General features: G+C 41.0%; 1 protein-coding gene across 5 annotated transcripts in view; it reads right to left on the bottom strand.

Annotated features, from left to right (window-relative positions):
- The window catches only part of pdlim7 (PDZ and LIM domain 7), a 166,629-nt gene that overhangs the window by 14,650 nt on the left and 125,343 nt on the right, over positions 1 to 26,636 (bottom strand). For all 5 annotated transcript variants that reach the window (XM_085995255.1, XM_085995257.1, XM_085995259.1 and 2 more), the window contains 2 exons: positions 13,557 to 13,636; positions 7,854 to 8,097 (listed from right to left, as the gene is read on the bottom strand). In XM_085995255.1, coding sequence (XP_085851381.1) covers positions 7,854 to 8,097; positions 13,557 to 13,636 — 324 coding nt within the window. The remainder of the gene's footprint in view (positions 1 to 7,853; positions 8,098 to 13,556; positions 13,637 to 26,636) is intronic.

Here is a 26,636-nt window from a genome sequence, read left to right as displayed (position 1 = left end):
TCTGCTGGTCAAGTCCAAGGCAGCAATGGTGAACGGGGTCAGCAGGATAGGAAGAAAGTTGGCAAGGTCATCCCCCAGCAGGTGTGCTGGGCAGGAACACTGGTGAGAGGAGGAGGATGGAGCAGTTGGCGTTGCTGCTCGTAAGGAGGCAGCGACAGGTGCCTTGATGGAGAATGTTGAGAGCGCCACAGGGGGTAGTTGTTGGAATATCCAAGAGGGATTCAAGCCTTGAATGGAGATAGGGGAGTAGGAAGGTAAAGGAGAAGTGATGGCTTGGGGGAGGCAAATTAGCCACGAGGGGAGAAAAGAGGAGGTGGCGTGACTAGGCAACAGGAAGGGAAGGAGACAGGAAAGAAGGGCACAAGGGAAAAACAAAGGAGGAACAGTGCAGCCAGCAAAATGCACGTGAATGGAGAGAGGCAATTCAGGTTTACATTGGCATAGCAGAAATTAGAAGAGACGTGTCATAAACAGAGACCTTCCTCCTTACTCCAGGAGCTTTGTATCGAATGGATCAAAAAATAAGACATGTACATTGCTTTAAATCTTGGCCACCTTTAGCTCACCTGTTCTTTCTCTGCTTCCTTTTCCCTCGCTGGCTGTTATCTTTTCTCTGTGATAAACTCTCAGATAAAAATCAGAGTTCTCTACCTATGTAGATCTCAAATGCTCATAAAGCAGGTTTCCTGTTATTGGATTGCTACATATATACCGAGTTAAGTCAAACACAACTGAAACCACTTTAGTCAACTATTTCACCATCTTTTGACTGAGGCTTTTTAGACAGTGAATTAGTTTAGTGACAACAGTAAAAATATATATTGGCCCAGTAATTCCGGTCCCAACGCGCGAGTACGGACGGGGTACTCACGCGTGGGCCTGTTGGAAGTGCCGGATTTCAGCATGCGCAGCAAACCGGCATTTCCTCTCCTCTGAACCAAGGGGTTAAGAGGCGGTTCCCTAGCGACGTTTGAGGCAGCGCGTACACGTTGAACTTTGTTTTTTTCCACAGGTTTGTCTGTGCGTGAAGACCTCCACTTTTTACGAATGTAAAAAGCAGATGTAAGGACTTCGTTTTATAAGGTAAGTGGTCTAATAATTAAAGTTAGAAATTTTTTTCCACAGGTTTATTATTTTTAAAGAATTTACAGTAAGGTAAGTGTATTTTTGGACCCGATGTATTGAAAAAAATTTTTTGGCAGTAATTTGAATAATTGTTTAAATTAGTTTCTTAAGTTATTAATAGTTAATTTAATTATTGGAATGTTTTTTAAACTTTTATTTATAGTTTAAGTAGTGTTTTGGGCACCCGTACTTTTCATGAGTTTGACAGGTCTTATGTCTAACTCATGAATGGACTTTTGTAAACTCCCATTGGTTGCCCAGTGCTCACGTGATCCCAGCCGGCTCATCGCACTAAGTACGCCACTGGATCACGCACGCACAGCGCGCTGGGAGCTGAACCGGGCCACAGACCAGAAATCCAAGCAGGCCCAGTCTTCAAATGTCAGCGCGATATGCAAGTGTAGGTCGGGGGCTTGCACCCGCGGGAAGCCCCCGACCCGAATTTCTGGGCCATTAACAGTTCAACATTTTGCTCTGGTTAAGTTGAGAAACCACAGCTAAGAGCCAAGGCCCGTTGTTTAGGACATGAACAAGGCTGAAAAGAGCAAGAAAGGCAGCAAGAAAACCAGAAAATAATGAACGAACGTACTGCCTGGGTTTTAAAAGACCAGGAGATTGCAGGAAGGAGGGAAGAAGGAGGGAAAGAGAGGATTACTACTTTGAGGACCTGAGAAAAAAAAAATCAATGAATTATAGTGGGAGATTGCAAGGTGCCTTGCTTCTTCGTTCCATAAAAATAAAAATCTCAGTTAAACGTACATTATTGCATTACCATTGAATAATCGTGTACAAAAATGTAATCCATAGAATGGAAAAAATGTGGAGCAATGGACACAAAACCAGTGTCATTCACAAAGATGTACACAAGGCACATATATGTAAACTTGTTTAGCTTGTGCAGATTTAAACACTATTTACATAATTGAAGTCAGTCTGGTGTAAATCTGTATAGTTGCTGGACAATTTATAGCCAATATTTAGAACCACCATCTCTCCTTACTGTGGTAGCACCTTTTCTTTTTCATAATTCAGTATTCCTTCACACATTATATTTTGAAGGAATTCATGCAGAAATAATACTTGATTATTGAATGTGTGTGTGTGCTTTAATGATCCTACTCAGTCATTCTGATGTTAGCCCTATTTTCTCTCCTCACATTGTGTACGCATGCTGACAAAAGGTAACACAGGCTGTTCAAATTCCCTGGTGTTGCTTATGGCTAGTTATTGAAACAAGACCCTGGATGACTCATTCCTCTCTTTTCTGCTCCACATCTGGTATGACACCTTCACATGGTGCAGAATCTGATGACCAAGTGGAGATCATATTCCTGCATTATTTTGCTGGGCTTTGAAAATTTGTGTTAAGCTTAATTTAGAATTTTAATTATTCAGGTTTGATCTTGCATTTGTACACTTTTCATGGTGTGAATTCACTGAAGTTGCAGCTAATTGCATTGCATTTTTGAAACCACCTATGAAATGCATTCGGAATTTAAACGTCGATAAAATTAATCCAAGCCCATGTTGACAATACCAAGGGAAAATGCAAACACATTTTTACAAAGGGTCCACTCACCATTTCTACCTATTTTTAATCGGTATATGAAATGGAATATGGTCTACCTAAAATGGAATTCCATTCATGATCGCATTAATGTAACAGAATCAGCAGAGTTGCCAACCCTCCAGGGTTGTCCCGGAGTCTTCAGGAATTGAAGATTAATCTCCTGGACATTGCTGCGAGCAATCCAGGAGAAAAATCACAGGGGCATTAAATAAAATGGTGCGCCTTTTCATTTGCTTTGAATACTTTAGTTAGAAAATGGGATAATGCAGCTGGTCAACTGGGCAAGGCTGGTGGAGGTGGGAGGGAGGTCATGTGATGAATCCTCCTGGAATACAGGCAACCATAGTTGGCAAGCTGACAATAAAATTAGCATTTTAGCTGGTTGTCACCAGTCATTTCTCAGCTGCTCTTGCAGCCAAATCTCAATCACATGACTGTGATCTTTTTCTTTAATGAGTTCACCCCACCACAACTAAACCTTGAAACTTTTAATCCTCACTTCATCACAGCTCTAATCATGATGGCCTCCTTCTATGCTGTAAATTTTTGTGATCTATAGTTCTATGATATTACAATATTTTAATTAAATGACAAAAGTTTGTAGAGCAAATCGGTGAGATGTTTATGTTACTACGATACATATCCACTGCAACGACATTTACTAGTAAGGAGTATCAATTACTGATCAATGCCAAATTGAGAAACAGTTTTTTTTTGGAAATGCATTAAAAGAAATCAATAATGTTACAAGAAACGAATCTGAACTCTTTTCAAATCAAAACATTTTTCAAATCACCACACAATTTGTCTATATTGGAGTTAAACAGGCTCTGCTTGGACTAATAATTACAATTTTGGGGTCCTTACTGACTCTAATGCCCTCCAGAATGATGCTACGGCTTTATTAAAATGTACTGACTGAAACAGTCGACCTTTTCACGCTATTATCTGAGATATTAAATACCCAAGCTCCTGACACACTGCTATCACCTTCAGTAGTGGAACTGAAAATTTCCTACACGCACTGTGACTATTTTTAAATCTTCAGTGCTACACAGCTGTTCTATTTTGCAATGTTATAAATTCCTTTAACATTTTGCATTCTGTACTCAGCAGACCCCAGAAGAAGCCAAGCTCAGGAAAGCCTGGCTCATGTACTCAGGCCTGTCTGCCATTCTTCATCCCTAGGTTTAGTTTCTATGATTTATGGATGCTCGGGCCAGAAGCATGGAGGTCGGCAATGATATACAAACCACATATTGATCTTGCAGGTTAAAACTACAGAATAAACGGTGTTTAAAAAAAAATGTTTAGCAGATATCAAATACATTAAAAACCAATTCTGCAGCAACTAGCAGTGCAACTTTCAGGGTTTACAAAACTTTTTTATATTGTAATTTCATAATTGTGATTATTAATCAATCATTCAAAAAGGAAATCTGTTCCCCCATGAAAACATAGCCATAAGTTTTATTATCTGTGAAAAATTGAGTTCTGTGTTTATTTGAAGAACACGTGGTATTACCTCCATCAGTTCAAGCTAGATTGGTAATAATGCAGCCAATTTGCTTTATTCTATTATTACCGTGTGCATAAACAGGTTATTTAAGTAATCATCTTAAAACACTAATTTATTTGCATTACTTAAATCTCCTCATTTAGTATATCTACATATCAAAAGACAATTGATTGCTGTGATTTTAAAAGTACATAAATCCAATTTAAAAAACCAATTTCATTAAACATAGAAATTAAAAAGCTTAATTAAACTGAAAATGTCTTTTCAATTAAGCAATTCCATCTGAACCTCCTTAAGAGCACCATGTCTACAAATGACATGGCTGGCAGCTGTACACATTTTTCCAGATTAGTTTGACAAATTAGTAATTATTTCTAATCTTATTACGTCAGAAGTTTGAGTGGTCAATGCAATCTCCAAGGGGTAAATGTTCCAAGGCTCCACCAGCAGTAGCGAGCTTTGCAGGAAGCGGGAGATAAGGTGAAAAATCAGGAACTTAAATTTTTTGGAGTAAAAATGGGGCCATGCTGCTGGTATTACCATTCAGTAAATATTTAAATGTGTCCCTTTCCTGGATTCCCAACTGCAGACAAGGGACCACCCATGGCACACTCTTTGCACAGTTGAAGTAGGCACATTAGCAATCTTGGAGTCTGGCCTACCTAAGTAGATTTATTAAAAAGGTAGAGTGTTGTTCTGTTGGCTGTTAAAATGTTAAATTTTAATAATGTCCCATTGAAGTCAATGGAAATTTAAAAAATCACAAGATTTGTAAAACGGGCTATCAATTTGCCATCACCCATCTTACACAAAGTCAAAATGATCCCCACTGTTTTTCATGTCTAATACCTCCTTTCCACATGGGAAGTAATGAAGGTATCAGCTGAACTGGATTTGAAGTCCCAGATTTCCTCAATTTCCAGCGCAATTGCGGAGTTGTGCCTGTTTTTTTCCGAGAAAACATGCGCAAGTGACTTGTGTCAGTTTTACGACGCAACTTCGCAAAACGCAAGTTTCCTTGACATTTGCACCACTCCTGAGTTACGCCAACTAAAACAGCACTTAGTTCATAAACATAGCTCCGCCCTCATGCAAAAGACCAGAGAACGCAAGTTTCCTGCAGTTATGCCTGTTCTGAACTGGCATAAATTTCTGTCCAAACTTTTAGACTTAGCAGGGCCCAAAGTAATTTCCAGTGTTTTATAGCGAGTTATAAGCTATTCAAAAAAAAAAATTCACCTCACAGGAGACATGCACTACATTTTCTATATATTTGAATGCTTTTTTATCACATCAGAATTTGTTAATGTAGAAAGAGATTAGCTTGCACAGTTCTATTTTCTTAAACATGCTGGGGTAGGGCTTCCGCTTTGGGCGCAATTAACAATCCAAGCACAAATTGCTCTAGTTTTCTGAAAGAATTTTATGCTTCAAGTTTCCGTTCAAACTCATTTGCTTAATCGCAAATGTAAAAAATCTATGAACCAGCGCAACCGGACAGCGTTTTAGAACGCAATTATTTTTTTCCATTAAAAAATATTCCTTGATATATTTAAGAGTGTTAACCTGGTGCAGTTTTATTAATACAGCTGAAAATGGTCGACTGTCTAGTCCACCACCCAAGTGAGTAACCCAATTTTAAATAACCGAAAATGACTTTAAACAAACTATACAGAACTATTTATTAGTTTCATTGGTGTACCGTAGTCAGTTTCTTAGTAAATTAAATATTTAATATGCAAAAGCTTTTTAAAATGTGCCTATTAGTGCCCTTCTCTTAAAAAAATGCTTAATTTTAAGAGTCTCCTCGAAGGTCCACAAATGGGCACAAGTAGCAGGGACTCACCATGGTGATTAATTCGATTTGGGGGTGTGGCCAGTTTTGTGGTCAGGGCCAGTTTCCAGGGTGATGTTTTTTAAACCAGCATCAAAGATCGCAGAAACACGATTTGCGCTGGACGCAAATTGCACTTGAAATTCCTCGATCTTTTGCGCTGGTTTGGCCGATTTCGGGTGAATTGTGCTAGAAAAACCAACGCAACCTAGAGGAAACTCTAGACCGCTGTGCTCAATGTGCATGAATGATGATTTGATATCTTCAAACTTTAATTTTCATGATCAGTATGATAAAGAGGGACATAAATGGCGCATTCGCACTTTCCCCAGGCCCTGAATGTTTACACTGATTTCCGTTCGTTAATGAGATTCTCAGGATTTTTGTGTGCGTAAATTCCTAACAGCAAGATCGGTATAAATTTGGCATATCTTTATGGTACACCATTCAAAGAACTTTCAGGTCAAAGATTTCACCAAGTGCTGGACTTCGAGTGTAGGATATACAAAATGGCACCCACATGGGCACCAATGTTGCTCAGAGCAATTCTGTAGCCTGCTTGCAAAGACAGGGTTTGCATTCAGCTAATGATCAAGCAGTATCTGGCCACAGAAATATAATTATTAAAATCAATGGTTGCATTCCAAGCAGTGATCTATAAGATGCAAACTTTGACGACGGAGTTTTTGAAAGAAGAAGAAACATGTTGTTGGGGGGGAGGGGGGTGGGGGTGGGGGGGGAGGGGAGGATGCAATTGCTTTTGGGTAATGGTCATTAAAAAGTTATGGCCAAATTAAAAACCCTTTTGCAGGTTTTATTTTCAGTGTAAAGAAAAAAAAATGTGGAAAAAATTGGACCCCAAAAGAGTAATTTCAGAGAAAAATATCAGTTAAAATGTTTTTATTTTGAACATCACTAAAACTCAAGAAAGCAAGCAACGCACTTAGAGGGACAAAGAAGCATTGCTGCAATGGCATTATCCATGCCTCTGGTGTGCCACTGATCTATTTCTCCAAAGCTGCTTGCACCACAACCTCCCTCTTAGCCATTATCTGCAGCCCCACAAAGTTTTCTAATCCCCATCCAAGGGTGATACAGGCTAAGTTCTCTGGCCAAGCTTTTCCTGTGCCTATTGTCTATTTAACTTGGGGGAAGCCGTTGTAAATATGAGCCAAACCGACACTCTGTTCTGAACAAGCAGGGGAGTCTGGGCTAGTTTAACCCCATATTTCCTCATCATGAAACCGGGACCCAAAAGGTTACCTGCACAGGTTTCTCATCCAATTCAAATAAAATAGAATTAAATAATCTTATTGCTGACCTATACACGTTGTATTTTGATAAAGCCGGAAGCAAAATCATTTTGCCTACCATTTAACAGAATATGTTTAAAGAATTGTGGTGCTGTTATTTCATTGAAGAAAATATTTTACTGCTGAATTCAGCAGGAGAGGAAAGAAAAAAAAGGGAGAGAGAGAGAGACCACAGAGAAAAGTGAAGAGTTAAGGGGAAAGAAGCAGCAATGAGAGAGAAAGAGGAAGAAATACTGACACAGAAGAGGGGAAACACAAAAACAGTAATACAAAGACAGATAGGTAAGCGAGTTATCATATTTACTGACTTACCATGAGCAACCTCACAGGAGATCAGCTAGTGGAGTATAATAACTGACCTGTCACAATTGATAATTAGGAAAATACATTCATAATAAATGTAAATTTGCAATGCGAAAGCAGTCTTTTTACATGATCCAACAGTACATAACAAAACATGAACAATTACTCTTATCTGCATTCCTTACTCACTTGATAACCTTGTTACAGTGGGCACACACTGGAGTCCTGTTCGTCCCGTCAGGTGCCTGCTGTGCTGCCTGGACAATAGAGTTTCGATTTTGCTGAGGAGTTGGCTGAGCAGGCTGAGTGAATTTAGTCATTATGGTAGTAGTTTTGTTTGGTGCATACTTCTCTGCAAAGGAATCATCAACCACCCAAGGTGGTCTGCAACTTGGAGCCGAAGGAACTGGAGCAGTTCTTGGGACAGTTTTTCCTGAAAAAAAACCCCAAAATAAATAAATAATAATGTAACACTTTCATGAATTAGATACCATTTTTCCTGTCGTTTTCAAGTTGTACCTTCGTATGGGATTGCATTCTAGTGATATATACATTTTGCTCAAATGCAATCTTTCATTACCTTTTCTACCTCTGGCCTAAGCTGTGGTTACTTAACCAGTGGAATATATCTCAACAAACTAAATTATTGTTCACCTATTATTGGTGAGATCGACACATCAAATAGAACAAGTTACAATCGTGTCTTTAGGATTTCACTAAGAGCAATGACTTGCCAGCCATTCACCTCATACAAGCGATCCCCCATTTCACCATGTGTTATTGTCCATAATTATTTCAACTCACAGCAACTGAAGATTCTGAAGGTGTTAAACTTTGATTAATCTGCCCCTTTGAATAAGTAAATCAAGCCCAGACAGGACATCAAAGCTCCTCAGGCATTGGATCCTTTCTGTGTCAGAAAGGTCTTTGGAGGAGTCCCCAGGAAGGTATTGTTTCCACGGTTACTACAGAGGAATTAAGAAAAACGAAGCACCCTTGTTTCTCATATTCAAGGTGAGAAGAGGCGAGGAGAGATGTGAGGTTTTTGGGCACCAAACCTTCATTTAAAAAGTGACAAAATAAGGAGATTTTTGTATTATAATTTTATTTGACTTTAGATAGACAGTTCAAACATAATTTGAAAACCGAATAGTCAGCTGTGTCTCTAAGGGAATTCATGATTTCTTTAGCAAGGAACTAATACACTTAACCAATTTCACAGACTGTGGTAGTGGAAAAATCAGTCTTGGCTAGATTCTCTTCTCAGCAGCAGCAGTGAGTGGCTAAACAGAGTGAAGATGGAAATTTGGAGAGTGTGGCAATTCACTGGTAAGCAGTGGGCAAGTAGTACAGAAAGTGCGTGGTTATCAAACTGAAATTTAACTTCATTTTCAAACTTTAAAAAACTGCAAGTTAGTGGCAGTTAACTGTAAGTGGGTCCCTGACTAGGTGTTAATTATTGTGGCTGGAAGTTGACTGACCAGTTGTAACTAGTGTGTTTCTGCAAAAGCACAGAGCTGAGTGAATCACTTAACAGAGGTAAGCTGCTAAACAGAGTAAAGATGGGAATTAGGTGCAATGGGGGGGGGGGGGGGGGGAGGAGGTGCCAAGTAATTTACATAATGGGCAAGTAAATAAGTAAATATATAAATAATCGGAGTAATCAATTAGATCCAAGGAGATAAAATTTAAATTAATTAAGGAGAGGATACCAACATTAAAGGGAACTGAATTACATTAAATAAAAATCTGACATACATATATAATAAATAGGAGTTAAGGGGATACTAAAATAAAAAACAAACTAATTAATTGCAAATTAATCTGAAATCAAGCTAAATTCATCTACTAAAGTAATTTTATTGTATCTAGAATTAAATTACTAACAACAAGTAAATAAATTAATAAAAACTAGGACTAGCAGTGCAGGCGATGCATCAGGGGTGGGTGTGGGGAGGGAAGATCCAGTGGTCATGGTTCATGTTGGGGACCAATGACATAGGGAAGCAAAGGGAGTATCAGGAGTTAGGAGCTAAATTAAAAAGCAGGACCTCAAGGATGATAATCTTAGGATTATTACCCCCGCCACATGCTAATTGGCATTTGGGAACAAACAGATCAGGAGGGTGAACACATGGCTAAAGGAGCGGTGTGGGAAGGAGGAGCTCCATTTCATGGGACAGATTGAAAAAAAGTATAAGAGCAGAGTTCAGGTCACAAACAGCGATATAGATACTCCGGGTGAAGTGAATACTAAAATAATTAAATAACAGTAGGAGTGACAAATAAGAAACGTGTTAAGTTAAAGAGTGTGAGTAAGACAGCATCAGGACAGAAGGACAGGTTAGGGTCTCTTGCCCAAATAAGAGCTTTGTATACCAACGCATGGCATACAAGAAATACATTGAATGAATTAAAGGCTCAAATAGAGCTTCGAGGGCAAGGCAGGGTGGCCATTACTGAGACATGGCTGCAAGCGAGTCATGATTGGGAGTTTAATATTCCACGTTATCAGGTCTTTAGAAAGGATAGGGAAACTGGAAGAAGAGGGGTAGCCTTATTGATTAAAGATACTATTAAAACATTAGTAAGCGAGGGTATAGGTAAGGGAAAACAATCAGTGACGACTCTATGGTTAGAATGAAGGAATAAGAGAGGACATAAAACTGTAATGGAAGTTGTCTACATGCCCACAAGGATCTGATGGGGCCTCAACTGTTCACTATCTTTATTAATGACTTAGATAGAAACATAGAAGATAGGAGCAGGAGTAGGCCATTCGGCCCCTCGAGCCTGTTCCGCCATTTAATGAGATCATGGCTGATCATCCAAATTCAGTACCCTGTCCCTGCTTTCTCCCCTTATCCCTTGATCCCTTTAGCCTTAAGAAATATATCTAAGTCCTTCTTAATAACACAATAAAGGGCCATATATCCAAGTTTGCTGATGACACAAAGACTGGTGGCATTGGAAGTAGTGTAGACGAGAGCCTAAAATTACAAAAAGGCATTGATAGATTAACTGAGTGGGCAAAACTATGGCAGATGGATTTAAAAGGCAAGTGTGAGGTCATCCATTTTGAACCAAAAAAGTATAGATCCAAGTATTTTTTTGTAAATGGTGAAAAGTTAGGAACAGCAGAGGTCCAAAGAGATTTAGGTGTCCATTCCATCTACACAGAACACTAAAATGTAGTGGACAGGTACAAAAATAATCAAAACGGCTAATGGAATGTTAGCCTTTATAACTAGAGGGCTAGAATATAAAGGGGAGGAAGTTCTGCTGCAGCTACACAAAGGCCTGGTTAGACTACATCTGGAGTACTGTGTACAGTTCTGGGCACCACACCTTAGGAAGGATATATTGGCCTTGGAAGGAGTGCAGAAGATTCACCAGAATGTCACCAGGGCTCCAAGGGTTAAATTATGAGGAGAGATTACATATACTAGGCTTGTATTACCTGGAATATAGAAGGTAAGGGGGTGACTTTAATTGAGGTTTTTTAGGATTTTGAAAGAAATTGATAGGGTAGATAGAAAGAAACATTTTCCACTGGTGGGGGAGTCTAGGACAAGGGGACATAATCTTAAAGTCAGGACCAGGCCATTCAGGAGAGAAATTAGGAAACTATTTCACAGAGAGCCTGGTAGTAGTGTGGAACTCTCTCCCACAAAAAGCAGTAGATGCCAGCTCAAATGAATAATCTTAAATCTGAAATTGATAATACCTTTGTCCAGCAAAAATCTAAGAGATATGGAGCCAAGACAGGTGGCTAGAGTTACAATACGGATCAGCCATGATCTCACTGAATGGCCTACTCCTGTTCCCATGTTCATCTTCTATCAACACTCCCGCTGAGAAGCTAATTAAGTCAAAATTTGCTGGACGACAAGAACTGGCTGTTTTTAAATGTCAACGGCCTGGGGGATGGTTGAATTCAATTACTGTGATGGCTGAACCATTAAGAGAGAAATATTTCAATTAAGACTAATATCCTTCACTTCAAGGTGCAAGCTCTATCGTGCTCTCACGCTGCCTGTGCTTCGAAAGGTATGGCTGCCACTTGAAAACTGCCCAACGGCAACATATTACAGTGGTTTACTCAGCTTCTGTTCTTTCATATTCCAAACTCTGGATTGTTCATTTACATCAATCACGCACAACTTTACATAGTGGCGATGGACAGAAGACTATTCAGGCAGTTGTTTATCACCCTGTGGAAGAGATGTCTTTTGGAAGGAAGGATTATTTTATATTTTTGTCGAGTGATTTTCTGTTGTTTAAGTATTGTACTTTAAGCAATTTGCAGGGTCTCACTGCTTCTATGTATTACTCTATTTGTAAATAAATCATAGTTTTTGCCTGTACCTATTGATCCGTGTGGCGTTTTCTATTTTTTGGAGAAGGCAGGAGAACCTGGTGGAGGCAGACTTAATCGTGGCTTTCAAAAGGGAATTGGATAAGTACCTGAAGGAAAAAAAAACTGCAGGGCTACGGGGAAAGGGCAGGGGAGTGGGCCTAGCTGAAGTGCTCTTGCAGAGAGCCGGCATGGGCTTGATGGGCTGAAAGGCCTCCTCCTGTGCTGTAACCATTCTATCCTGGTGTGCAACCTAGCTGATCTCTGGTGAATGGTATTAACAAAAAAGTAATTGTTAGTCTTGGGCACAGTTTCTCAGAAACATCAAGTATAGGGGCACAGATTTCCAATGAATCGCCTGCACCGTTCAAATCAGAAAGTTAAACCAACAGTCTTCGAAGAGAGGTTGTCTGACTGGAACTGCTGAGAAGATAAACAAGCCAACTTCTATAGCTGATGAGAAAATAATTAACAAGGCAGCTGCATATAAAGTAACTATATTCAAAGCTTTTGCAGTACAGTTGTGCATTATTTATATTTTTACTGTACAAAGAGCTAATAAATTTTGAAACTGTGAAAAATGTTAAAGGATTTTCTTTTCAGCTGTATATTGTTTTTGCCAAGTTTTTAGATTTTCAGATATGACAATAGCCAAGGACATGTCATTTGTCACAAATGCCTAAGTTAATGGTTGGTCCCAAAAACTGTCCATCACTTTGTGACTGCAAACTACTTGGTCAGCAAGGGGACTTCAAGACTAAGAAAGGATCAACTTTCCCACTTTGACCTCAGCCTCCTACACTGTTCTAATGAAGCTCAACAGAAGTTTGAGGAACAACACCTCATCTTTCAATTAGGCACTTTACAACCTTCTGGACTCAACACTGCTCCTGTTTTTTGGACAGCAGGTGCTGGTAATGATTCTGCTGTTTGCCATTTACAGCTCCTCTAGCTCTATCTTTTGTTTCTTTGCTTTTCCCATTCCCACTCCCTGTTGCTCGCACCATCATCCCTTTTGTAATTTAATCACTCCCGTCTTCCACCCTATCACAAACCTTCCCTTCTGTTCTTTCCTCCCCTCCCCCCCCCACCCTTTCCTGGCCTCTGTATTTGCTTAAAACCTGTTACATCTCTAACTTTTCCCAGTTTTGTTGAAAGGTCAATGACCTGAAATGTTAACTGTTTCTCTCTTCACAGATGCTGCCTGACCTGTTGCGTATTTCCAGCATTTTCCGTTTTTATTTAAACTCTTTGGGGTGTCTACATCTGCATGCAAGTTTACACAAGACCATTTTTGACACAAACATAAACTAATGCTGCAATAGATTGGCAAATACATATTTTCTCTACCAAAGAAATTAATGTTTGGTTCACACTTAGTAATACTTCATGGTGATAAGCTTTTTTTTTAAAAAAAACCTGACAAGTTGTGATATATTGTGATTTTGTATCATTTTGGGAAAGCTATAGAATTGACTTGGGAGTCTATTAGCCAGTGGAAAAATAAACAAGAGGAGCTCAAATGTCACGATTACCTGGATCTTCATAAGACTGAGAGGTGGGCTCAATAGCAGAAGCCAAGTCAAATGGACTCCCTGCAGCACCTGTCTCAGGGCTAAAATGACAAAAATAAAACAGTGCTCATCACTCAATACTGCAATCCATAATTATTTTGGCCGAAGAACATACACACAAACTTAAGCTCGAAGACATAGCATCACCTTAGCAGTGACAGTAAACTTCCTCAGAGGTGAAGAAAATCATGTGCAACCAATATATCAATTTAGATGAACATGCATCAGTAAGTCAGTGGATTACTGTGGTAGAACTAAGTTGCATAATTTAAGGTGTAAAAACTGTGCAATGCTAGATGAATGGGAGTTTCCTTTACTTAGCAAAATCCTGGAAAAATCGTCAGTAATCTATAAAAACACAACCATTAAGAGTGTCTTAAGTCAAAAATGCCCAATCCATAACAAAAATCTGCTGAAAAATGGTTACCATTACATTGTAGCTATATTATTCGGATATAGGCAGAATCCATACACATTCAATTTGTCCCGAAAATCTTTTTTTTTTCCTTTTCTCAGGAAATAAAATTAAGAAAACAAACAAGTGCATGCATGAGCGAAGGGGAGGATGCAAGAGAAAAGGGAAGTGAGAGAGAGCAGACAAGAGTGAAACAAAGGGAGCAAGAGGAAAAAAAGACTGTGAGAAAGAAAATGGAAACAAAGAAAGGTAGCCTGCGAAATACAGACAAAGAGAAAGGGAGAGCAACAGACACAAAGATAGCCCATGAGAGAGCAGGAGCGTACACGAGAGAATAAATGAGCAAAAAAAGAGAAATAAAGCTACAAATGCATTTAAAAATGTAGTCTAAACCACAAAGTAGCAATACTAATACAAAAAGTAAAGCAGTTAAATAAAAGCTACAATATTTCCAAAGTCTGATCATTTTTCCCCAGAAATTATATTTAATTATTACATCTTTCTTCTTCTTAGGCAGTCCCTCGGAACTCGGCATCTTTAGCTCGTGACTCATTTACTTCTTATAATATATATAAAAAATATATACATTTTGTTCTTTTTAGATCCCCAGTACTTGAATAAATTTGGCACAAGGCTGATTTGAACAACACAATATATGAATACTTTACCTCAATTACGACTAGAACAGGAAAAAAGAATCACCAAGAGAGCCAGTGTTAACAGAAGGCGATAGGGAATTCTTAGTGTTTTAATGAAAGAAGAGCAGGTTCATAACAGAGTTGATGAGAAAGCAATCTGAAAATAAAGAAATAATAAAACCCAAAAACCAAGGAAGGTAAATCAAGTCAGGTTTAAGAGAGCTAAAATGCAATAAAACTGACTATTCATATTACCAAAAACACACACAAATCCAATAATGCGATTTTTTTGGGCCAATTTTGCTTCCTTATCTCCGGAAGGCACGATCTCATACTGGGTTACAGACTGGATTGCTGGCAGCGATGTGGTGGTAAACAGCCATCAGGAGCAGGCATCCTAGGTAATTCTTCCTCTCCACAAACCCAGGCAGCTGAAATAAATAGCGGCACATCTCCTGCCAATCTGGCTGAAATGAGCTGACTTAGCACAAACCAGGAACACATCTGTAACTACTTTTGTATGCGAGTACCACACAAGGCAGTACATTTATCCAAGTTACTGGAGAGATTGAAAATGAAAATTTCAGTTTCTATGTAATGCTTCATCTGCAATCCATGGTTTATTTTTCATTTGAACATTAAAACTAAATAAAGCCCACAACAATGCAGGATCATTGGTAGCGACATCATGTACTTTTTCAGTATTAATGTAACAATTCCTTTTTCCATCTCCAGTCACTCCTTTCTCCCTAGCAAACAAAAAAGCCACTTAAATTATCTAGAATTTGTGATAATGTAGCAGAGGATCATATTAAAAGAACCACAGCAAGCAATTATATGCACAGAGGACTGCACAGTGGCCAAACAAATCTACAGAAATACAGCCACCTGGACAGTAAACCTTTTCTTGGTGTAACAGCTAATGAAATGTACTATTACGGTTATCTACAACAGACACAGCTCTAACTTTGTGTTCCTTTGTAACTTATGTTCTCTTGCCAACAATGCATCTAAACACCATCTGTCTTCTATATCCTGCAAATATAATTCAGTCCCATTTCCTGACATTAATGAGGTAGAATTTGCTGCGGCATTGTATTGGGAAGTTATGCCCAAATTCACACCTGTCTGTATGCAGACTTCGCCAATGCCAATTTACAGTGAAATTTCCTATATGCTTCATTAGACTACGCCAGAGCAATAAAAAAAAAAGTGTGATTTAAATGCAACAAAGAAATGCCCTTTGGTTCCATCAGATGGTTTCAACACTATTGCGACTCTCACTGAAATCTTATTTTGGAAGTACTCAACTCATTACGTAATATTGTATATTAATGAATTAATAACATTGTAGAAAGAAGCAATTCAAGGTGATACGATTAAGTTTGAACTGTGTAAAAGTTCAGGGTTTAACGGTCAGGGATAGTTGTATTTGCGGAACATACAATAATCCATCCTTGTGTTTACCTTTGTTGTGCCTCATCTAATTAATTACCAATAAATTGTTGGCATTTTAATTAAATAGTAGACAAGACAACACACTGGGATATCCAAGTCCTAATTTCTCGTTTCAAATTCACAGTTACTAATCTCCCATCGGAAGCCAATGTTCTAATGAAAAGTATAAACAAATATTCACTTAATTAAATATAAACATAAGAAAATATGCATTTATAATCATATAATATTTCTATTCTGTATGATGTATTTCAATTTATATACCTTCTTTGTAATCCAAGGTATATAAATTTAAAATAGTTTTATATAATACTGTCCCCTTCATTAATTTAATTTCTAAAATATTAAATGCCAAACTACATCAAGTTTTATAGCAGCATATAAAAATCCAAACTAAACATGTGCTAAAAAAGCATTTGGTAAGAATAAAAGCAAGGCTGCTAATTTTCTACAGAGATATTTAGCTTAAATTAAATGATTTTGGATATGTTTATTTACAATAAAAAGTTATATATGCATTTATGTATTTTTTAGAATTGAATTTTGTTTGAGTCAATAGCTATATTGATGTATGTTTTTTTCATGATCTTTATGTTGAACTCCAGATAATTAATTTCATGTTTTGTTGTCTGGGATTGACTTTACTAAAACACCATTTGCATTCTTACTGGAGCTGTTAATCTGATAAACTACTTAACAACTACATCCACCCCCTCCACAATCCACAACCTCCTACAAAAACTCCACAAGGGATGGTGAATCTCTCTTCTTCTTAGGCAGTTCCTCGGAACCGAGGATGACTTGCTTCCACATTAAAAATGAGTTCGCAGTGACTGATGAGTCCAATGCGGGACCTACAGTTTCTGTCACAGGTGGGGCAGACAGTGGTTGAATGGACGGGTGGGTGGGGTGCTTGGGTTGATGTGCGCTCTTTGCGCTTGGCTTCCGCTTGCTCCTGGCGAAGAGACTCGAGGTGTTCGGCGCCTTCCCGGATGCTTCTCCTCCACTTTGTGCGGTCTTGGGCCAGGGATTCCCAGGTGTCGATGGGGATGTTACACTTTTTGAAGGAGGCTTTGAGGGTGTCCTTGAAGCGTTTCCTCTGCCCACCTGGGGCTCTCTTGCCATGCCAGAGCTCCGAGTAGAGTGCTTGTTTTGGGAGTCACTTATTGGGCATGCGGACAATGTGACCCGTCCATCGGAGCTGCTTGAGTGTGGTCAAAGCTTTGATGCTGGGGATGTTGGCTGGAGCAAGAACACCGACGTTGGTGCGCCTATCCTGCCAATGGATTTGCAAGATCTTGCGGAGGCAGCGTTGGTGGTGCCTCTCCAGCGCTTTGAGGTACCTGCTGTACGTGGTCCATGTCTCGGAGGCATACAGCAGGGCAGGTATCACTGCTGCTCTGTAGACCATGAGCTTAGTGCCGGGTTTGAGGTCCTGGTCTTCAAACACTCTCTTCCTCAGGCGACTGAAAGTTGCACTGGCACACTGAAGGCAGTGTTGGACTTCATCGTCGACGTCTGCCCTTGTCGACAGTAAGCTCCCGAGGTATGGAAAGTGTTCCACATTGTCCAAGGCCTTGTCGTGGATTTTGATAATCGGGGGGGGGGGGGGGGGCAGTACTGTGTGGCGGGGGCAGGTTGGTAGAGGACCTTTGTCTTACGGATGTTTAGTGCAAGGCCTATGCTCTCGTACACTTCAGTGAAGGTGTTGATGATGGTTTGGAGTTCGGCCTCCAAGTGAGCGCAGACACAAACGTCGTCTGCATACTGTAATTCGACGACAGAGGATGGGACGACCTTGGATCTGGACTGGAGGCGACGGAGGTTGAACAGTTTCCTGTTTGTTCTGTAAATTAGCTCCACTCCAGTGGGGAGCTTACTGAGGGTGAGATGGAGCATTGCAGCAAGGAAGATTGAGAAGATCGTTGGTGCGATGACGCAGCCTTGTTTGACTCCGGTTCGTACGGCAGCCAAATTTGAGGAGGACACTCCATACTCCCTCATGGTTGACAGTGTCGAAGGCCTTTGTGAGATCAAAGAAGGCCATGTACAGCAGTTGGTGCTATTCCCTGCATTTCTCTTATAATTGACGTGCGGTGAGGATCATGTCCATTGTGCCCCTTAGTGGGCGGAATCCGCATTGCGACTCTGGGAGGAACTCTTCGGCCACTGGGAGGAGGCGATTGAGGAGGATTCTTGCAATGACTTTCCCTGTGGCAGACAGCAGGGAAACTCCTCTGTATTACCGCAAATCAGACTTGTCACCTTTCTTGAAGATGGTCACAATCACGGCGTCTCAGATCCCCTGGCATGCTCTCTTCCTTCCAGATAAGAGAAATTAGTTCATGAATTCGCGCCAGTAGTGCTGCTCTGCCATGCTTTAGTGCCTCGGCGGGGATTCCATCTGCTCCAGAGGCGTTGTTGTTCTTCAGTTGTTGGATGGCCTTGTCAACCTCAGCCGGGCTGGGGTTGTGCTGAGATGGTGGCGGGTATCATGCTGTGGGATGGAGTTGAGGACACTCACATCGAAGACAGAGTCGCGGTTAAGGAGATCTTCGAAGTGCTCCTTCCAGCGGGCATGGACTGCTTCTCTGTCCTTGATGAGTACTTTGATGTAGTACTACAAGTAACAGCTTCTTTGGAAGCTTTGGCATGCGAACTAGGTAGCATAATTATTCCTTCATAATTGTACTCCTTTACTTTAGCTTCTTATAAAATTTAGAATCAGCCACACTTTGAATCAATGTTGTGACATTTAGGTCCCAAGTGATTATGCGTGGAACACTTAAAAAAAAAAAAAAAGTCTAATACAACACTGAAGATTAAAGAATACTCCTGATTTTGGACAATGCTGTTTCTCAAATTTCTTTTAAAACCTGTGCTTCTCTCCACTCTAAATGCAATCTTTTTTTCTCTTCAATTCATTTGGCAATGATGAAGCAGATGTATGGGATGAGGTTTGAATTTTAATTACAGCAAATACCTGATAAAATAATTTTCATATGGAACAGAGGAAATAAATATCAATTAATCTAACATAACTTTAATCAACTATTCTAATGAAGTTTGAATCAAATCACATTTGACTACTTTAAACTTCCAGATTTAAATCTCTTAAAGGCTGCGATATGAATGACAAAAAAAAAAAATTTAATTTTTTTTTTAAAATCGGAATTTAATTAGTTGGAGCTGCATATTTTAGAAGATTCTTTAATCTGTTAGCAGCCAAATTCCCATCTTGAAATAATAGGCTCTAATTTCATCCCAAATCCATGCTTTACACAATCAGAGTCTAATTATTGATTGCAACTTTGAAAGGGAAAGTTTTGAAATCAGGGTTGCTTTCTTTATATATATGTATGTATGTATGTAAAAAGGTACCATGCAATTTTCCTTCATATTACTGATGGGGATTGCAGGATTTAGAAGCTGGGGTTGTTCTCCTTAGAGCAGAGAATGTTAAGGGGAGATTTAATAGGTGATGTTCAAAATCATGAAGGGTTTTGATAGAGTAAATAAGGAGAAACTGTTTCCTGTGGCAGATTTAAGGTAATTGGCAAAGGAATCAGAGGTGAGAAGAGGAGAAATCTTTTTATGCAGAGAGTTAGGATCTGGAATGCACTGCCTGAAAGGGTGGTAGAAGCAGATTCAATAATAACTTTGAAAGAGCTATCCAATTTCCCTTTGAAAGAGTCGGCCCAGGCACAATGGGCTGAATGGCCTCCTTCTGTGCTCTATGATTCTGTGATTAACTATCATCCCAGCGATCAAGTTGAACAATCAAGGGAACAAAGACACAGTTTATAGGAGGTTCTGTTGAAACAGAATTGCCATCTATATTGAAATTATAAAACATTGTTATTGCTAATTCTATGAAAGTTTAAGTTGCAATACCTTCTTTTTCTATAACTAACTGATCAATAATATTGCATCAAGTCCTTATAAAATGAGACCATGTGAATTCCAGGACTTGGATTGCATTTGCCAATCTCTGAAGGATAAATTCATAGGAAGCCTGTGCGCCTAAAGTTTCAGGTGCAAATTTACACCCGTTCTGAACCTGTGTAAATGCAGGACATTTGCACTGTACGCTCTTTAGGATGGGGGACAGGACAATGCTGGTGAGCAGCAGAGACCTGGGCGAAGCTTTCATACAACAGGTGCAAAAGATCAAGGAAATTCAGGTATAGTGCAAGAATGGGTGCAAGTGAATTTCACGCATTCTTGGGCTATGCCCAAATTTCCTACATCTTTTGTGCAGGAAATCGGCCAACGCTGGGTTGGCAGTTTGTCCAATCAAGGTTATGTAAATGCCAATCAATGCTGCAGTTTTAAAAAAATCTAAACTTCACTCCCCCACCACACCACCCACCATCTTTCAGCTTAAATAGTACAGAGAGTCAGCTCATAACACAGAGCTCAATCGTCAACCATAACTAATGCAGTCATATTTGGGATCGAGACCAAAAAAAAAAATCAGCAGCAACATTCTCATTAGTGTCCGAGCAGGAATACTTAAAAGGCTGTAGAGTCCCAACATTATAGCCCTCACTTAATCAAAGAAAGAAGCCCTGGAGTTTAATAGCCAAGGCAGAGCCATGAGCATCAGGGAAGGCAAGGCTAGCAGCTTATCTGAGCAGAGTGTCTGCATATTACCTGTAATCCTTTACTCACCTCAGCAAAGGATTTCAAGCTGTATTCTGGAGACTGCCACCTGCTAATGTCCAGCATCTTATTGCCATTCTACATCTTTCAAAGAGTCATTCAGCTTTTGCACTCTGCTCTCCTGTAGATCAGTGGAAGTGATGAGACCCCAGGGAGTGGCAGAGACACAGTGTGAGCAGTATTTGTTGCTTTCTCTCAGCATGTCCATTCCCTTTCCACCCCTTCAATCAACAGCCACCATGGTGCCAGGAACTCAACTGTGTCAAACTGCCCTGGCAGCAGCCGAGGTGCAGCAGTCTGCAGGTGGGCCCTCACAGCCTTGAGCACCTAGAAGTCACTGGCCATGAACATCAAGGGGTCTAACATGAGGAACAGTAGCCTTCCACCTGCATTTTTTGAAGCCATTAGGGATGCACCTCGCAGGAGTAGTAGAGTTAGGAAACTTTCTTATATGAAAGACACCATGGGTTGACATTTGGGTAAGAGATGAATGGAAGACAATTATGATGTTTGACAAAATGAGTCACCGGAATCACATTGGTACTTTATCTGCAGTGTGGTTTAGTAGCAGTTTCTTAAATGTTGTTTAATGTAGGATTAGGGGTTTGGTGATGGATGTAACAAGAACTGTTATACAGAGCCCCTCTGCTTAAGTTTTGAAGGCGTGGGAATGAGGTCATCGGAATCGCTGAACAATTAGCTTATTCCTCACAAGTCTGGCTGCAAGGTGTTCAGGTGGCCCTCCTTCTTCTGCTACTTCCTTGTCTACTGCCTAGTTTTCCTCATCCCAAGAGTGGGGGAGGGGGGGGGAAGGGGGAAAAGTGTGGGATGTGCTGGGAGCCATGTCTATAGGGGTTAACTCTCGTCACCCAGCAGTCATCCTGCCACTTCCCTGGGAGGGCGAAATACCGAGAGGATGAAAGAGTGTCTCAGTATACATGCGTTGTCACAGCTGGCAGTTTACAAACTGGTTTGATTCTGCTTCTGTGGTCAGACACTAGCTGCACAGTAATGGATTGCTAGCATTTTCTATTGAGGAATGCTGCTGGCTTGTGATGTGATGTGCTGATGGCAACATGTGTGCAGTGAATAACGCCTTGCATGCAGGGGAAGCCAGCGACTACTACAAATTCCCGAGCTCTCTTCTGCTGACTACCGAGATCAATGGAGAAGGTGGTGTATTGGTTATCACTGGTGAAGGGGACTTAATGCAGCTAATTGCTGCAGACTGGGAGATGCAGGTGACAGTCACTGCAGCAAACTGGAAAGTGCCAGTAATGAACAAGTTGAGGGCGGTGGTGACTGAGTCATTGGCGAAGGATGGCTTCCTGCTCCAGCTGGCAGCAGATTTCCTTACAGGAGGTTGCAGAGGTCTGATGCACCCTGCCTGGTGAAGCAAAGCCTCCAGAGATACTGCTCCTCAGCTAGGTCCAGCAAAGTTACTCTGGGCCTGTACATCCTGTGTGGTGGGTATGGCCTCCTACAATCAGCCACCCTCACAAAGTGTCTTCCGAGAGGCGCTGCTCCCCGAGGCTCCCGAGGTAGCTGCTGTTTCTCTAACTAACTTCCTCCATCCAGAAAAGACTGGCAATAATAGCACCCATGATGAGAGAAATGTTTGAGGTAAGGTAAGGCAAAAAACATATGCAAGTAGTAATCTGGAAGCTGGAGACTCTACCTGGTAAGCGAGACAGAGATGATCCAATAACCCACTGTGCTGAAGCTGTGCACCCCATTTATATAGCATAAATAAATGGTTAATGAGCAGTAAAGAGATTTCACTGGCAGGTTTCAAGTTGGGCAGACCTCCTTTTTTTTTTTACTTTATTCATTCCTGGAATGTGGGCTTCGCTGGCAAGGCCAGCATTTGTTGCCCATCCCTAATTGCCCTCGAGAAACTGGCGGTGAGCGCCTTCTTGAACCGCTGCAGTCCGTGTGGTGAAGGTACTCCCACAGTGCTGTTAGGGAGGGAGTTCCAGAATTTTGACCCAGCGACGATGAAGGAACAGCGATACACTTCCAAGTCAGGATGGTGTGTAACTTGAAGGGGAACTTGCAGTTGATGGTGTTCCCATGCGCCTGCTGCCCTTGTCCCTCTAAATGGTAGAGATCGTGGGTTTGGGAGGTGCTGTCAAAGAAGCCTTGGCACATTGCTGCAGTGCATCTTGTAGATGCTACACACTGCAGCCACGGCGCACCAGTGGTGGAATGTTTAAGGTGGTGGATGGGGTGCCAATCAAGCGGGCTGCTTTGTCCTGGATGGTGTCGAGCTTCTTGAGTGTTGTTGGAGCTGCACTCATCCAGGCAAGTGGATAGTATTCCATCACACTCCTGACTTGTGCCTTGTAGATGGTGGAAAGGCTTTTGGGGAGTCAGGGGGTGAGACACTCGCCACAGAATACCTAGCCTCTGACCTGCTCTTATGGCCACAGTATTTATGTGGCTGGTCCAGTTAAGTTTCAGGCCAATGGTGACCCCCCAGGATGTTGATGGTGCAGGATTTGGTGATGGTAATGCCATTGAATGTCAAGGGATGGTGGTTAGACTCTCGCTTCATGGAGATACTCATTGCCTGGCACTGGTCTGACACAAATATTACTCACCACTTATCAGCCCAAGCCTGAATGTTGTCCAGGTCTTGCTGCATGCGGGCATGGACTGCTTCATTATCTGAGGAGTTGCGAATGGAACTGAACACTATGCAATCATCAGCGAACATCCCCACTTCTGACCTTATGATGGAGGGAAGGTCATTGATAAAGCAGCTGAAGATGGTTAGGCCTAGGACACTGTCCTGAGGATGTCCTGCAGTGATGTCCTGCGGCTGAGATGATTGACCTCCAACAACCACAACCACCTTCGTTTGTGCTAGGTACGACTCCAGCCAGTGCAGAGTTTTCCCCGATTCCCATTGACTTCAATTTCACTAGGGCTCCTTGATGCCACACTCGGTCAAATGCTGCTGTGATGTCAAGGGCAGTCACTCTCACCTCACCTCTTTTTCTATGTTTGGACCAAGGCTGTAACGAGGTCTGGAGCCAAGTGGTCCTGGCGGAACCCAAACCGAGCATCGGTGAGCAGGTTATTGGTGAGTAAGTGCCGCTTGATAGCGCTGTCGACGACACCTTCCATCACTTTCCTGATGATTGAGAGTAGACTGATGGGGCAGTAATTGGCTGGATTGGATTTGTCCTGCTTTTTGTGCACAGGACATACCTGGGCAGTTTTCCACATTGTCGGATAGATGCCAGTGTTGTAGCTATACTGCAACAGCTTGGCTAGAGGCACGGCTAATTTTGGAGCACAAGTCTTCAGCATGGCAGCCGGGGTGTTGTCAGGGTCCATAGCCTTTGCTGTATCCCGTGCGCTCAGCTGTTGCTTGATACCACGTGAAGTGAAGTGAATTGAATTGGCTGAAGACTGGCTTCTTTGATGGTGGGGACCTCAGGAGGATATGGATCATCCACTCAGCACTTCTGGCTGTAAACGCTTCAGCCTTGTCTTTTGCACTTGCGTGCTGGGCTCCGCCATCATTGAGCATGGGGATATTCATGAAGCCTGCTCCTCCATTAGTTGTTTAATTGTCCACCACCATTCACGACTGGATGTGGCAGGACTGCAGAGCTTTGATCTGATCTGTTGATCGTGAATCTCTTAGCCATGTCTATAAGCATGCTGCTTCTGCTATTTAACATGTATGTAGTCCTAAGTTGCAGCTTCCCCAGGTTGGCACCATTTTTAGGTACGCCTGGTGCTGCTCCTGGCATGCTCTTCTGCACTCCTCATTGAACCAGGGTTTGTCCTGAAGTAAGATTTAAAAATGAGCGTAACAGGGCACGTTTAGTAGAACGCAATTGCGCAGCAAAATGTTTAAAGATGAAATGTACTAATTATTCGTATGTTTAATTGCAGAAATGACCATACCAGTTTAGAGAGATGAAACTTACAAAAAGAGACACTGACATAACCCTTTTGTGGAAAAACGAAACTTAGTAGTGGTCAAGAGAGAGAGGGACTCGTTTCTCAGAAATCACATGACCTGATGACTCATTTCCAAGAAATCAGAGGGTCCACAGGCCCCTGCAGTGAAAAGTGAAACTTATGTTATTGGTTACCTTGTAGAAGTTAGACACACCTAGTTAGTGATTAACGTATAGACTTTTAAATCGATTGGACCTCTGGAGTAGGAGGTCTCGGAATATGTGTATAACTGTGTAAACCTCAAGAGATTCGGTGGAGTTGGAGCCTTGTGTTGGGACGCAAGAGCCATAGCTCCCCAGGCCTGAATAAACCGTTTTTACTTCAATTATTGGGTCTGTCTTTCTTACAACAAGCCAGTGTAGTCGACTTTGTATATCACTTAGTCCACACTTTGGGGGCTTACATCAGTCCCCTGGCTTGATGGTAATGGTAGAGTGAGGTTAATGCCGGGCCATGAAGTTAGAGATTGTGGTAGAATACAATTCTGCTGCTGCTGCTGATGGCCCACAGCACCTCATGGATGTCCAGTTTTGAGCTGCTAGATCTGTTCTGAATCTATCCCATTTAGCATGGTGGTAGTGCACACAACACGATGGAGGGTGTCCTCAGTGTGAAGGCAGGACTTGGTCTCCACAAGGACTGTGCGGTGGTCACTTCTATCAATGTTGTCATGGACAGATGCATCTGTGACAAGTGGATTGGTGAGGACGAGGGCAAGTAGGTTTTTCCCCTCATGTTGCTTCACTCACCATCTGCCGCAGGCTCAGTCTGGCAGCTATGTCCTTCAGGACTCGGCCAGCTCGGTCAGTGGTGGTGCTACCGAGTCACTCTTGGTGAAGGATAGTGAAGTCCCCCACCTAGAGTACATTCTGTGCCCTTTATGCCATTTAAATTGCAGTGAGGTGCCAATGATATCAGTGGGTTGATCCTTTCGTATGACAAGTAGGCCTCCACCTGCTGGAGTCAGGTTGCTCTTCTGAACTAGTTTTCTGTGCAGTTAAAATATTGACCAGGAACAAATCCCCTCCCCCCCCCACCACCATTTTAACTATCAGCCTGCAGCGTTCACGCTGGGCAGAAGTGTTAAAATTAAGACTGAAGATATCCAACAAACTAGCAGCTAGATTAGATTCAGGATATATACAGATCTAAATTGTAGAACTATTAGATGTACATGAACGTTACAAAAACTGCATTTTAAATTCAAGCATTTATGAAGCAATTGGTTACATGGTAATAAATTGAATTTCGTTCAACCACATGCTCCAGGTTATTGATATGACAAAAATGCATATGGCAATTCTGTATCGCTTGTATGTCTAAGTAGCTAGCAATCCTTTTTGGTTTATTCAAATTGAAACCAAGAACTTTCAGAAAGATAATTCATACCTCTCCGATCTTAAATTTACTTCAAATAAGATGATGTAAATCAGTTCCACACAATGAAAGTACTTATGAAACTGCTGTACAATATTCAGCACAATCTTTCACAAAAATACATGAAAAATGATGAAAGGTAAAATATTAACATTTATATGCACTGTTTTTGACAGATGGGAACCTGGGATAGCTAGCAAAAAAATCTCTCTGAATAATATAACCACTCGAACATTGTGCCAAAATTAAAATATCGAGTAGTTAGGTTTTGGAACCTCACCCAAACCAGATCTAGAATTAACTCTCTCATAATTAGAAAAGAATACCAAATAGCCAGATTCAATTCAGCATGAATATCATTAATATTGCAACATTTGTTGGCTGTGACAATTCAAATGAAGTGAATTAGACAGCTTACAAATGTATATGGAAAAAAGTGTACTTAGCCCGAGACGCACAGTAGTACCCACTGGTCATGTGACTGAAACTACGCTCCAGTACAATCAA

The sequence above is a fragment of the Somniosus microcephalus genome, chromosome 8 (assembly GCF_052327205.1).
Source record: "Somniosus microcephalus isolate GS21.2 chromosome 8, FLI_Smic_1.0, whole genome shotgun sequence".
Classification (NCBI taxonomy): domain Eukaryota; kingdom Metazoa; phylum Chordata; class Chondrichthyes; order Squaliformes; family Somniosidae; genus Somniosus; species Somniosus microcephalus.
Note: the sequence above shows the minus strand (reverse complement) of the source record. Positions and strands in the feature narration are given on the sequence as shown.